The sequence below is a fragment of the Heterodontus francisci genome, chromosome 1 (genome assembly GCF_036365525.1).
Source record: "Heterodontus francisci isolate sHetFra1 chromosome 1, sHetFra1.hap1, whole genome shotgun sequence".
Classification (NCBI taxonomy): Eukaryota; Metazoa; Chordata; class Chondrichthyes; order Heterodontiformes; family Heterodontidae; genus Heterodontus; species Heterodontus francisci.
Genome location: NC_090371.1, coordinates 101,813,986 through 101,829,576, shown reverse-complemented (window position 1 = coordinate 101,829,576; position 15,591 = coordinate 101,813,986). Strand labels below are relative to the sequence as shown.

The window sequence follows — 15,591 nt, the reverse complement described above, 5'->3', positions numbered from 1 at the left end:
CTAACTCCCTAAATTCTGCTTGTAGGACCTCATCCCGTTTTTTACCTATATCATTGGTGCCTATGTGCACAATGACAACTGATTGTTCACCCTCCCCCTTCAGAATGTTCTGCAGCCGATCTGAGACATCCCTGACCCATGCACCTGGGAGGCAACATACCATTCGGGAGTCTCGTTTTCGACCACAGAACCGCCTATCTACTCCCCTTACAATCGAATCCCCGATGACTATAGCCCTTCCACTCTTTTTCCCGTCCTTCCGAACAGCAGAGCCAGCCACGGTGCCATGAACCTGGCTACTGCTGCCTTCCCCTGGTGAGCCATCTCCCTCAACAGTATCCAAAATGGTATACTTGTTTTGGAGGGAGATGACCGCAGGGGACTCCTGCGCTGCCTTCCTGCTCTTTCTCTGCCTTTTGGTCACCCATTCCCTTTCTCCCTCAGCAATCCTAATCTGCGGTGTGACCAATTTGCTAAACGTGCTATCCACGACCTCCTCAGCATCGCGCATGCTCCAAAGTGAGTCCATCTGCAGCTCCAGAGCCGTCATGCGGTCTAACAAGAGCTGCAGCTGGACACACTTCCTGCATGTGAACGAGTCATGGACATCAGCCGTGTCCCTGAGCTCCCACATTGAGCAAGAGGAGCATGACACGGGTCTGAGATCTCCTGCCATTTTTAATCTTAAGCTTTTAACTTAGTTAAATGAAAAAGGAACGAAAAGTTTTTACCAATCACACGATAAAGAAAAAGAAAAATAGAAAAAGCCTTACCTTATCTGCACACCACCGAGTCCTTTTTTTTTGGTTGGAGGAGGAGGGCGGGTGGGAGACACTACAGGTGTAGTGTCTCGGGTTCAGAAACGGCCCAAATATATAGGGTTTTACTTACCCCGCAGCCTCCTGGTCTCCGCCGAAAACAAAAGGAAATTAAGTTTACTTTGAAACTGACCTTCCCAGCTGATCACTCGCTCGCACTCTCTGCTCCCGAATAAGCTGCTGCAGTAGTCAATTTCCAGCCCCCAAAATAAAATTGAGCTATCTAAAATACCTGAATTACATTGCATATTCACTAAATTTCAATGCAATTGATGCAAAGAGTGTTTTACATTTCTTTTAAAAAGATGCTTACAAAAAAAGGTCTTTAATGCTGAGATGTTTTTAATAGTAACTTACCATATAAAGGAATGAAGGTCAGGTTACAGTGTAATTTTATTGCGTTTTACCTTAATTATTTTATGACGCATTTAAAAGATACCTGTTACCAAAATAAACTCCCACTTTGAACCACTGTTACGCATGAAACCACTGAATAATGACAGGAATTTAGTGGTGAACCAGCACTCAGACAATGTTGTTCTAACAAGAAGCTATTTCCTTAACTAACAGTGTAAAATTCAATAATATGCTTAATTTCCATCCAGAAATATAATTTTGATATATTGTCTGGTATGTGCTCCATCTTATAGTACCTTACACCAACAGCCTTACCTTATGCCACAACCAAAGGAGCAGATCAAAGCTCTGCAGTCCTGCCACACCCAGTCGTGAATAATGGTGGACAATAAAGCAACTGATGGGAGGAACTCTTTGAATATCCCTTTCTTGAATGATGGCAGAGCCCAGCTGAAGCATTTGTAACCATTTTCATCCAGAAGTGCCCTGGAGGATCTATCTCAGCCTCCTGCTGACTTCATATGTTATCAGGAAACGGCTGAAGGCACTGGTTCCAGCAAAGGCTATGGACCCGGACTGCTGTAGTGCTGACGACTTGTGCTCCAGAACTAGCTGCGCCCCTAGCCAAGCTGTTCCAGTACAGGTACAATACTAGCATCTCCCTGATAATGTGGAAAATTGCCCATGTATATTCTGTCCACAGAAAGCAGGACAAATCCAATCTGGCCAATTACCGTCCCATCAGTCTACTCTCACTTATCAACAAAGCGATGGAATGTGTGGTGAACAGAGCTATCAAGTGGCACTTACTCAGCAATAACCTGTTCACAGATTCTCAGTTTGGTTTCTGCCAAGGCCACTCAGCTCCAGACCTCAGTAGAGCTTTGGTCCAAACATGGACAAAAGAGCTGACTGCCCTTGACATTAAGGCAACATTTGACCGAGTGTGGCATCAAGGAGCCCTCGTAAAATTGGAGTCAATGGGAATTGGAGGAGAACACTTCACCAGCTGGAGTCATACCTAGCACAAAGAAAGATGGTTGTGGTTGTTGGAGGCCAATCATCTCAGCCCCAAGACATCGCTGAAAGAGTTCCAAGGCAATGTTCAAGGCCCAATCACATTCATAATGTCAGATGTAGGAATGCTCACTGATAATTGCACAGTGTTCAGGCCCATTCATAACTCCTCAGATACTGAAGAAGTCCATGCTTGCATGAAACAAGATTTGGACAACATTCAGGCTTGAGCTGATAAATGGCAAGTAACATTCGAACCACACAAGTGCCAGGCAATGACCATCTCCAACACGAGAAATCTAACCATCTACTTTTGACATTCAACAGCATTACCATTGATGAATTCCCCACCATCAACATCCTGGGGGGTTATCATTGACCAGAAACTGAACTGGACCAGCCACATAAATACAGTGGCTACAAGAGCAGGTCAGAGGTTGGGAATTCTGTGATGGGTAACTCACCCCCTGACTCGTCAAAGTCTGCCACCACCTGGAAGGCACAAATCAGGAATATTTCCCACTTGCCTGGATGAGTGCAGCTCCAACAACACTCAAGAAGCTCAACACCATCCAGGACAAAGCAGCCCGCTTGATCATCACCTTAAGCATTCACTCCCTCCACCACTGGCACACAGTGGCAGCAGTGTGTACATCCACAAAGTCCACTGGAGAAACTCAGCAAGGCTCCTTCGACAGCACCTTCCAAACCCAGGATCTCTGCCACCTAGAAGAACAAGTACAGTAGGCATAAAAACAAGAAATGCTGGAATACTCAGCAGATCTGGCAGCTTGGAGGGGAACTTGCAGGAGGTGGTGTTCCCATATGCCTACTGTACTTAAATAAAAGCAAAATACTGCGGATGCTGGAAATCTGAAATAAAAACAAGAAATGCTGGAAACACTCAGCATGTCTGGCAGCATCGATGGAAAGAGAAGCAGAGTTAATGTTTCGGGTCAGTGACCCTTCTTCGGAACTTCTTCGGAGTTCCGAAGAAGGGTCACTGACCCGAAACGTTAAACTCTGCTTCTCTTTCCATCGATGCTGCCAGACATGCTGAGTGTTTCCAGCATTTCTTGTTTTTATTTCAGATTTCCAGCATCCGCAGTATTTTGCTTTTATTTAAGTACAGTAGGCATATGGGAACACCACCTCCTGCAAGTTCCCCTCCAAGCCACAAACCATCCTGACTTGGAACTATATCGCTGTTCCTTCATCATGGCTGGGTCAAAATCCTGGAACTCCCTCCCTAACACCACTAGGACTGCAGCAGTTCAAGAAGGTGGCTCACCACCACCTTCTCAAGGACAATTTGAGATAGGCAATAAGTGCTGGCTTTGCCAGTGACACCCACATCCATGAACAAATCAAAAAACATTGCTCTGAATATTTGTTTTATTGATTGATAGAAAACTCAAAATTATCTTTTTTGAATCCACCCCTTTGTCCTTTTTAGCACAGGTTTTTCCATGGTGTCTGACTGAGCTCACATGGCACTTGACCCACCTGAAGCTATTGTCCTGTTGTTCAGTCATATTCGTATTTCCACATGTCCACCATGCTGCTACACAGCTAGCCACTAGCATACGTGCAAGATTGCACTGGGTTCCAAAAGAAATCATTGGATCCTGAAGTTCGACATTTAACTATTTATGAGACCCTGCTTGCCTGAGTCAGGTGGCCCGCCACTCCTGGAAACCCTATAGTTAAAATGACAGGAGGCACAAACATTTCAGGCGGGCAGGCAGGAAAGTGGAGTTTAGGCCACAATCAGATCCAGGAGGTTCAAGAGGCCGAATGGCCTGCCCCTAATCTTATTTCTTATGTTCCTAAGGGAATGAAATACATAGCACCCGACTGCCATTTTCAGCACTCACACGCCCCACTCCCACAAGGCTGGGTTAAAATTAGTGTATTGAAGTTTGGGCACAATGTGGTCCTGCACGATCTTTTTACAGATTGACGTTGGAAATATATTGGAAGTGAAATTGGACTGAGGTAGTAGCTTAAAATGGACAACAGCAAATCAAGTGGAGTGTAAAATGGACTACCAACCTGGTTATTCCTGTTTTGTGTTACTGCCCAAGATGGAATTTATCCCCATTCTGCCATGAGTGCAAAAATAAATCTCAGCAGTCAGTGGGGGTGTAAATACATGAGGGGTGGGGAGGGCAGAATTGCTGGGCTGCATCACTGCCCTCTGGGACCTCTCGTGCTAACCCTACTAGTTTGCAAGGTCAGGAGGAGGTCTCTTCATTTGAAAGGTACACCCATGCCTCGGGTGACACAGCGAGGACATCCACCAAGATCCAGCAGGCGAGTGGCTACCTCGGAAGCTGTGGTGGGGGTGCTGGGGACTTCTATAAAATTGGCAGTCCTTTTCTTCAGTAGTTTAGACAACAATCCTATCCCAGTCCTTTTGGTGGGCCCACTTCCACAAGTGGTCAACATGGTATGCCTGATCTACCTCTTTTAACCCTATGTCAGGTCCCTCTGAGGACCAAAACTATGGGAACACTTAACAAATGGAGTTTCTGCCACCTCTTACTCTGATAACCTTGTTTGGAGAAAGCAGATGCTACACTCCAACAGGCTATCCTGGATTCTTGGATTTTAGGCCGAGATTCAACGTATCTGGGTCCTGACCTAATTTCTGGCCTTTCTGGCGCAATACTGGCAAAGTAACACTTAGCAAAGTATCACTGGGGGTTTGCAGGACACACAGATTTTTAGCCCCAGATGTTCAATCAGGAAAAACTGTCCAATAATGCAGTTATACTGTACATCTCGTGCTGTTGCAGAACAATTTCTGCTTCAGAATAATGCAAGATGCACAGGTATAGCTGCAACCAAGTCAACGTCAATTTGATATTTTCCATCAGGTGCATGGGTGATCTTGTATCACTTCCATTTTGTTTCATTTTCAGTACAATTGCAAACTAAAGTTTAAAAATGTTCAAAATGTTCAATGGCCCTCTGTTACATTTAACCAAAGAGCCAACTGTCCCATTTTGAAACAGAAGCTGCATTTTTATGACTACTAATTATTGTTAAATGTCAATTGAGTTTTGATATTTTTATTTCATATTTTTATTAATAGTTGTCTTTCCTGGTATGGAATTATTGATCCACAGCTATTTTTCTAGCATTTCTATATTTGTAATGTGAAGATTGCCTGATGAATGCCCCCTGCCCCTGCAGTTTATTTCTCCAAATTCTATACAATCTAAGAAAACAATAATAAATAGAAATATTCATATATTAATTCAGTATACATCAAATGCTACTTTAGCTGAAGCCTGAAATCTTTTTGGCAGAAATTTCATAGAAAGCTGATGTGGCTTCTTCACCTCTTACTGGAGCATTGCCAGGTCCTGATCCTCTGTGGAGCTCTATGCCAGGATTTCTGTTCAGCCTGGCCCTTGCTTGTACAGTGTACTGGCGCTTCTGGTTCTGGTTCAAAGAAAGAGGCAGACTTTGTTAGTTGTGTGATGCCACATAAGAGTCCAGTAACTGACCCAAGTGTTATGAAGATGAAAATGATCAGATTTTCATAAAAAGATGTGACGGTTTAGATGTCACAATTAAAACTAAGCAAAAACAGGAAACCCTGTCTTATTAGAATTGAATTGTCTATTCTATGAGTGACTATTGAGAGGACTTACTGGCTCGTTTATTTGGCTTTATGCATTCAGCTGTGTACTACTGGTGTGGTTAGAAAAAAATAATTTGAAATCGTCATGGAGAGATTTTCATGGGCAATGGGAAACTGACTCAACTACCTGGCTCGGGATAAAGGCTTTCACTTATTTTATGGAAAATATTCTGCAGACTGAATAAGTGTGTTCATTTATGGGTTTAATAATACCAGTAGACCAAAAGGTGGACAAAGAGAGAATTCTTCATTCATCATGTTGTGTTTCTGACTGACGGCTCTACAACTTTGTTTTCCTCTCCTGCAGCAGAAGATCTCAAAACTATTGTGGCTGCTTTGGTTTGACGACAGAAAAGATATTTTTCCGAGTTTTTTTTGTTGAAAAAACATTATGAAGGACAACTCATGTGTGAGCTCTGGTCACTCGAACATGGCTTTGTGTGGCATGGTGGACCCTTTCAATATCACTGCTAGCCCTGTAAAAAGTTCAAAAGCTGAACTCCCATTCATCTGTTTGTTCGCAGAGGAGGCCTACCAAAAACTTGCAACAGAGACCCTGGAGGAGCTTGACTGGTGCCTGGACCAGCTGGAGACCCTGCAGACCAGGAATTCTGTCAGTGAGATGGCCTCCAACAAGGTAGGACTGTGGTGCTATGGGTTATCAACTGGTTTATCTGTTTTGATAACCTTTGATATGTTGATAAGGTCTGTCGTGATGTAACACTGAGCTTCATGAATAAAGTTTTGTGTTTACACTGGCAATCCTATAAAAGTTTGAGCGAGAGGAGTGATCAGAATTTGATTGATCTAGGTAAGGAAAATGTCTGCATACAATGTATCTTGTGCAATACCACACAATCATATTCAGCAAACATTAAAAAAAACCCTTCTCATCAAGAATCGATCCACGTAGTAAGTCGGGATTCAAATTGGTGGCCCACTCCCCATACCAATCGTCTAAGATCAAATGTTTCTGTGTTCTGTCTATTGCATAGGAATCAACTTGAAACATATTAATGTATCTGCAGCAAAATACTGCATGTCTTCAGGTAAGAATACAGACACAAAACAGGTACAGTTTTTTTTATATGAATGCAGGCCTTGTTTATCCTCTGTCATTCAGATAAAAAGAATGTGTTTTCAGTTAGTGATTTCAACAATAGTATCACTAGCCTGTTGCAATATGAAGTGTTTAAATTGCTCTTGATCATATTGTGTCCATTTTCCGAGACAAATTTACAGTTTCAACAAGCTAGTCTCATAATCGAATCATAAATCGAATGCATTCTGTGACGTACCAAGAATGAATGCAAATATTGTTGATTGTCTAACACTGCATTTAGGATTACGGTGCAGTTATATTTCAGTAAGTGAGAAATTTCAACAGACAGGGCTTTTCCAGCCTGCTCTTTTGGAAATCATATCCCTTTAGGTGGCTTACAGACCATAACTTAAAATTATCTCAATTTTTGTGGAAAAAGGTGACAGGCCATATTATTAAGGTGGCTATATGGCCACTTCAGTCACTATAGTGAAGTATGGGATAGTGGGTTTTTGTAATATAAACATCACAATACAGGGCCAATACATGATACTGTGTCAAAACAAATTAAAAAATGGTATTTGTAGATGATGTGCATTTCCTTTGTTCTTGTGCTTCTGTGAGCAAAGTTTATTTTTAATGAAACTGAAAAGATATATGAAGTCGTGTCAGATAATTTCTTCCCACCTAATGCAAAATAATAATAAGGTCACATTTCAATATCAATCCTTCACGATCATAATTCAGTCGCCTGTGTGAACTGTCAGAATTTGCCAGTTTTTACTTTGAGGATCTTTTCCACTCTTCATGTTAGACATTTTGTGGATTCTGTATGGAACATTGCAAAAGATTTTTTAAAACTTGCATTTATATAGTGCCTTTCATGACTTCAGGATGTCCCAAAGTGCTTTACAGCCAATGAGGTATTTTTGAAGTGTAGTCACTGTTGTAATGTAGGAAATATGGCAGCCAATTTGTACACAGTGAGATTGCACAAACAGCAATGTGATAATGACCAGATGATCTGATTTTTAGGAATGTTAATTGAGAGATAAATATTGGCCAGGATACCAGGGATAACTCCCCTTCTCTTCAAAATAGTGCATGGGATCTTTTACATCCTTCTGAGAGCGCAGACGGAGCCTCAGTCTAATGTCTCGTCCAAAAGCTGCCACCTCCGACAGTGTAGCACTCTCTCAGTACTGCCCTAGAGTGTTAGTCTCGATTTTTGTGCTCAGGTCTCTGGAGTGGGATTTAAATCCACAGCCTTCTAATTCAGAGGCAAGAGTGCTACCAACTGAGACGTGACTGACACCACAAAATAAATGATAGCGTGCACAGGCGATTGTATTATTATAATGCTACGTGCTACTTTTATAAAATTCAGTATGATAGCTGGATTTGAAAATCATGCTTTCAGCTCATAACTTAGATGGTAAACAGGCATTGTCACACTTTAATTATAATCCTCTGCTTGCACTGTATGTGACTTCAGCTTTCACCTCTTCCTTAAAGATGTAGATTAAACTGTCCTCTTTCCAATAATATACATAATCCTTTAAATTGGATTTAAGTGTCATTCATCATTGTGATGGCAAATCTTTCTGTGCCAAGATATTTGTTAGGAATATAAAACTGAAGTAACAGTGGATTTTTTATTCAATATCTGAAGTTGGGTTGATCGTTTACTGAATTAGCTCAAAAATTTACTGATGTGCTGAAGTATGAAAGAACAAATGTCTTGATTATTTTATCCATGCTCTGTGACAGGCTGTTCTTTATATAATCACAGATAATCCCATTGGACTAATGTACTTTACGTATAGTTAAATTGCTACTATGGCTTCCCCTGATATTTCCAGGAAATGCAAGAAACACCAGGGTTTAAACTACGCACAAAGTGCTGAAATTAATAGGTAGAACTAACTGTAAGTACATAATGTATTTACAAATGAGTTGACATACTTTAAGTGGCATGCCAGCAATAAAGCATCTCATTACCTCCTCATTATCTTTTGTTCGTCCTGAGGTATGAAATTATAAATCTTTGAAAAGCTTGTTGACCAAAGTGTTCTGCTTTGGCACATTTACAGTGCATGCGATTTATTTCGTACATTGGAGCATTAAACAAGAGATTTCATTTTGTGCAAAGGGAAGGCATGATGACCCAAGGACTGTCCTTGTTTCTCAACTATCAACATGTTCTGTGTAGAGATAAAGCTTGGTCTGACCATGGTGTTATATGGTGGAGTGCACTACAACCATTAAATATCAAATCTGGTCTTGTACATTTAAAAAAAATCACAGAACAAAGTATAAAAATGGGAGGAGTGTTCTCCTTCTGCCCATTCCCATACAAATGCTCCTTAAACTTACCTATTTGACCAAGCTTTTGGCCAACTTGCTCCAACATCTTCTTTTGTCACTCGGTGTCAAATCTTTTTTGACGACACTCCTCTGAAGCATTTGAGACATTTTACTATGTTAAAGGCACTGTGTGAATACAAGTTGTTTCTCATTTTCATGGAGATTTAATGTTTGTCCGGTGCATTATTTCCGATATCTAATACAAAAATTCCCCGTTTTGCTGGCCACCTTACTGCATGCAGATACATTCCGGCCTAAGGAAAAGAAGGTAAATTGTTCTAATTTTGAATTATTGCTCTTTTGATTTATATGAAAGTCCCATTGTGTCTAACTCAGTAGCCTAGAAACAAAAAAACTTGCATTAATATAGCGCCTTTCACAACCTTTGGATACGTCAATGTGCTTAACGGCTAATAATGTACTTTTGAGGTGTAGTTACAGCCGTAATTTATTCACAACAAGGTCCAATAAACAGCATGGAAGGTCAAATAAAGCGAGGGAATACACAATAAAAGGGAGGATATTGAGAGCGGTAGAAGAAGTTAGAGACCTTGGAGTGCATGTCCACAGGTCCCTGAAGGTGACAGGACAGGTAGATAAAGTGATGAAGAAGGCATATGGAATGCTTTCCTATATTGGCCGAGGTATAGAATTCAAAAGCAGGGATGTAATGCTGGAACTGTATAAAACGCTGGTTAGGCCAAAGTTGGAGTATTGTGTACGGTTCTGGTCACCACATTACAAGGACATAGTTGCTCTGGAGAGAGTACAGAGGAGATTTACAAGAATGTTGCCAGGGCTCGAAAGTTGCAGCTATGAGGAAAGATTGGATAGGTTAGGGTTGTTTTCCTTCAAACAGGAGAGGCTGAGGGGTGACTTAATAGAGATGTACAAAATTATGAGAGGCCTAGATAGAGTAGACAGGAAGGACCTGTTTCCCCTAGCGGAGAGGTTAATTACCAGGGGTCACAAATTTAAGGTGATTGGTAGAAGGATTAGAGGGGACATGAGGAAAATCTTCTTCACCCAGAGGGTGGTGGGTGTCTGGAATTCACTGCCAGGAACAGTGGGGGAGGCAAAAACCCTCAATTCTTTTAGAAGGTACTTGGAAATGCACCTGAAGTGCTGTAATTCGCATGGCTATGGACCAGGTGCTGGAAAGTGGGATTAGATTGGATGGCTAGTTTTTTCAGCCGGCACGGACATGATGGGCTGAATGGCTTTCTTATGTGCTGTAATTTTTCTGTGGTTCTAAGGAGATAAATGACCAGATAATGTGTTTTTAGAGTGTTATTTTAAATGTTGGTTAGAACTCCAGGACAATTATCCTACTCTTTTGTGAGTAGTGCCATAAGATCTGTTAGGTTTACCCTAGAAGACAGATAGGCCTCGGGTTAGCATCTCAAAAGATGGCATCTCCACCAGTACTGCACAGTGTCAGCCTAGGTTACATGCTCAAATCCTGGAATGAGGCTTGAACACGTAGCCTTCTGACTCAGCGGCAAGAATGCTACTACTGATTCCAGGCTAATATCCCAGATGCAAATAAAAACTGTATGTACCTCGCAATGTTTGAATGGAAAGAGAGTCTTGTCCAAAGAATGACACTCATCATCAAAATGTGATGAATATAAAAAACTGAAATTGGTAGCAGTTGGTAGATGTAGAAATTCTTGGCTGCAGAATTCAATGGTTCAATCCAGAAGGAACATGAAAAAGGAACAAAAGGCATCATAAACAGAGCCAGATCTCCAACTGAACATCACAAAAGGCAAAATATTTTTCTTCAGAAAGGATTCTTCATTGTGGAATAGGTTGACATACATTATTATTCTAGTTTGTATCATTGTGAAAAATTGGATGGAATTGTTAACCAAAGGTTAACAAGCAATAAGAACTAAAGTCATTTTGTGTATTTGTCCTTAAAGAAAACTAATTGCATTGCATTTTTACAAGGGAAATCTTTGTTTAGTGAGAACTGCAAATACAAGTTCTAATAGATTTCTTATTTTCAGTTAATTTGGAATTGGAACTTTGCAGAAACTTCTGCATTTTGAAATGTTGATCACAGGGATAGAGATTTTAAAAAAATTAAAGTGTACAAAAGCAAAATACCGCGGATGTTGGAAATCTGAAATGAAAACAGAAAATGTTGGAAATGCTCAGTAGGTCTGGCAGCATGTGTGTAAAGAGAAACAGAGTTAACATTTCAGTCAGTGACCTTTCATGAAAACTGGGAGAAGTTAGAAATGTAATAGGTTTTGAGCAAGAAGAAGGGGAGGGATAGAGTGGAGGGCAGGCGAGAGTAAATGACAAATGTTTGCATGGTGCAAGGCCAAAGGGAGTGTTAATGGAACAAGTAAAGAGCCAAAATATGTGTCTGGAGTTGCTGTAAATGGCAGACTCCTGAATAGCTGCCGTCCGAAAGCAAATTAAAGAAAATGAGGGAAACGAGAGAAAAAAAAATCAGAAACAAAAAAAAAACGAAATGGGGACAGAGGCTTACGATCTAAAATTGTTGAACTTTGTTGAGTCCTGAGGCTGCCCAGTTGAAAGATGCAGTCCTGCTCATCGAGCTTGCATTGAGCTTCATTGGAACACTGCACCAGACCAAGGACAGAAATGTCAGAGTGGGAGCAAGGTGGAGAAGTAAAATGATAGATGACTGGAATCTCAGGGTCATGCTTGCAGACTGAATGGAGGTGTTCCGCAAAATGGTCACCCAGTCTGTGTTTGGTCTCTCCCCAGTGTAGAAGAGACCACATCTTGAACAGCGAATATAGTGGGCTGGATTTTAACAAGGCCTCGATGTCATGAACCATAGCCTGAAGATGGCTCCGGATAAGGCCCACCATGGACCTCGACGCCAGCAGGGCCCGTCGTGATCCTACTGGCGGCAGCGAGGCTCCATGGCGGACCCCCGTCACTGGTCGATGGGACCACAATTTAAATGTGCAAATCAATAAAATTAATAAATTTAAATACACTTAGCTGAGATCTTGAGGGCTCGGCGTGGCGGCCGGCACTCCCACGCCTTCAGATCCCCGCCCAGGGAAACAAGACGCCACACTGGTGTGGAGGAGGTACGTTAATCAGTGTGGGAGGGGGGAATGGGTCAAATACATGTATTGGGTGTATGGGATGGTGGGAAGGGTTGAACCTTAAACTTTGTGCAGTTTTTGGGGGAGGACAAATGGTTATTGTAATTGTTATTGGGGAGTGGGACAGGAGCATAAGAAATTTATTAATTTAGTTTTGGGGGATCTTTCTTTAAAAATTTAAATATGCCGGCAGGGCTAGCTGCCCTTTAAAAATGGCCATCAGCAACTGCGCACAGGCAGCTGGTGCCATTGCTGATGACGGGCAACCCACCCCCTCTGAGCCACCGCACTTAAGATCACGGTGGCTGTTTGGCATGCGGCTCGCAAGGGCAATATTATGAACTCACCGCCGAAATCGGCAGCGCGCTCTTAAAATCCAGCCCAGTATACTAAATTGAAAGAAGTACAAGTAAATTGCTGTTTCACTTGAAAGGAGTGTTTGGGGCCTTGGAGAAGGGAGGATGTAAAAGGGCAGCTATTGCATCTCCTGTGCTTGTATGGAAAGAGACAGTAGGAAAGGGAGGGGGTGTTAGTGGGTGACTGAGGATTGGACTGAGGGAACAGTGCCTATGGAATGCTGAAAGGGGAGGCGAATGATGTATTTGGTGGTGGCTTCACTCTAGAGGTGGCAGAAATGGTAGAGGATGACTTGTTGAATACAGAGGCTGGTGGGGTGGAAGGTGAGGACAAGAGGAACCCTATCATGGTTCTGGGAGGGAAGGCAAGAGGTGAGAGCAGAAGTACATGAAATAAAATGGACGAATTTAGATCCCTGCCAACTAAGTGGGGAGGAAAAAGGAAGACATATCAGAAGCGCTGGTATGGAAGGTTGCATCGTATGAACAGATGGAATGGAGACGGAGAAACTGGGCGAATGGAATTAAATGGAATGAAATTGAAGTGTAATTATGGTGAAGACAAGCATGTCGGCAAACATACAGAAAATAAAAATCTTATCTGAAGCTTTTTGGCTGTAGCATTTCAAATAAGCATTAGATGGTTTGTTTAATTTAATTTGTGAAGAATTAGGTAAAATTACATTCGAAGGATATTTCACATCTTCAGCAATGACAAAAAGTTTTTTTTCTAGTACTGTATAGTTATTTTCTGTATAGGTAACCAATGGTTATCAACACCAAAGATTTATTGAGTAGGTTTCAACTGTGGTAAACAGCAATTCATTTCATCATAACTTCTAGGGAATTTATTTAAAAATTAAAGTCATCTTGGCTGTTTTATATTTTTAATCAAAACAAATAACCATGAAGATGAGCACATAAAACATGTTAAAAATAAAGTGAAGTATCAGGGACTGAAGCAGAACAAAAGACAGAGATATCTAAAGCTCCCATCACCATACACTGCAAAGGTGTTACAATGCAGCGGTGAGTTGTGCACAGATTGATAAGTCCAAAGGACATTAATATTGTTCCCTATTAGTTCTGACTGGTTTCAGGCATCTGTATGGAAATTTACACCACTAAATAAACAAATAGCATTTACTGAAATGACTCACTAGCACTTAAGCTCTGTCAGCCTCAGTCCCTCCCAGAACTAGCTTGCTCAACTCACTAATTATTCACACTCACTCTCAGATACACACACTCACCACAACCACCCCAACCCTGCCTCCCCCTGCCCCGACACATCTTGAAATAGCAATTGGGGTCCTTTGTATGTCAAAGGACCTCCTGAAACAGTATGCCTCTTTGTACACAGCATGACCCACAGCAGCATCATAAACAAAACGGGCCATAAAACCATTTGACGGCTGCTTCTGCACTGTTTATGCAGATATGCCCAATTTAAAATCTAATTCAATATAACTTTATTACATTTTAACCATAGAGTCATTTATCAACGGGACAGAAGGAGACCATTCGGCCTATTGAGTCCATGCTGGCTCTCCACGGAGCTATTCAGTCAGTCCCACTCCTCTGCTCGATCCCAGTAGCCCTGCAAGTCTATTTCCTTCAAGTGGCCATCCAATTTTCAGGTTCCAATGAAGGGTCACTGACCCGAAGCGTTAACTCTGCTTCTCTTTCCACAGATGCTGCCAGACCTGCTGAGTGGTTCCAGCATTTCTTGTTTTTTTCCAATTTTCTTTATTGATTGTCTCCACTTCCACCACCCTTGTGGGCAGCGAGTTCAGGTCATTACCACGCACTGCATAAAAAGGTTCTTCCCCATATTCCCCCTGCATCTCTTATCATAAAACCTTCATTCACTATCAGACTGGTTAGAAAAGTAAAAGCCCATGAGATACAGGTGAATGTGACGAGTTGGATCCAAAATTGGCTCAGTGACAGGAAATAAAGGGTAATGGTCGAAGAATGTTTTTGCGAATGGAAGGCGGTTTCCAGAGGCGTTCCACAGGGCTGATTGTTCGGTCACTTGCTGCTTGTGGTATATATTAATGATTTGGATTTAGATGTTTTTAGATTTATAGATTTAGTGATACAGCACTGAAACAGGCCTTTCGGCCCACCGAGTCTGTGCCGACCATTAACCACCCATTTATACTAATCGTACACTAATCCCATATTCCTACCACATCCTCACCTGTCCCTATATTCCCCTACCACCTATCTATACTAGGGGCAATTTATAATGGCCAATTTACCTATCAACCTGCAAGTCTTTTGGCATGTGGGACGAAACCGGAGCACCCGGATGAAACCCACGCAGACACAGGGAGAACTTGCAAACTCCACAAAGGCAGTACCCAGAATTGAACCCGGGTCGTTGGAGCTGTGAGGCTGCGGTGCTAACCACTGCCACTGTGCCGCCCGTGGGAGGCATGATTGGGAAATTTGCAGATGACACAAAATTGGCCATGTAGTTGATAGTGAAGAGGATAGTTGTACACTCCAGAATGATATCACTGGTTTGGTTGAGCGGGTGGAAAAGCGGCAAACGGAATTCAGTCCGGAGAAGTGTGAGGTAATGTATTTGGGGAGGGCAAACAAAGTAAGGGAATACACAATAAACGGGAGGATATTGAGAGGGATAGCGGAAGTGAGACCTCTTGGAGTGCATGTCCACAGGTCCCTGAAGGTGGCAGGATAGGTAAATAAAGTGGTAAACAAGACATATGGAATGCTTTCTTTTTTGGCTGAGGTATAGAATACAAAGGCAGAAATGTAATGCTGGAACTGTATAAAATGCTGGTTAGGCCACAGCTGGAGTATTGCATACAGTTCTGGTCACCACATTACAGGAAGGACATAGTTG

The 15,591-nt window shown here is 42.0% G+C and overlaps 1 protein-coding gene across 7 annotated transcripts in view; it reads left to right on the top strand.

Moving 5' to 3' along the window:
• pde4d (phosphodiesterase 4D, cAMP-specific) overlaps positions 1-15,591 on the top strand; it is a 1,078,190-nt gene that overhangs the window by 984,526 nt on the left and 78,073 nt on the right. For all 7 annotated transcript variants that reach the window (XM_068033694.1, XM_068033684.1, XM_068033731.1 and 4 more), the window contains exon 6: positions 6,372-6,484. In XM_068033694.1, coding sequence (XP_067889795.1) covers positions 6,372-6,484 — 113 coding nt within the window. The remainder of the gene's footprint in view (positions 1-6,371; positions 6,485-15,591) is intronic.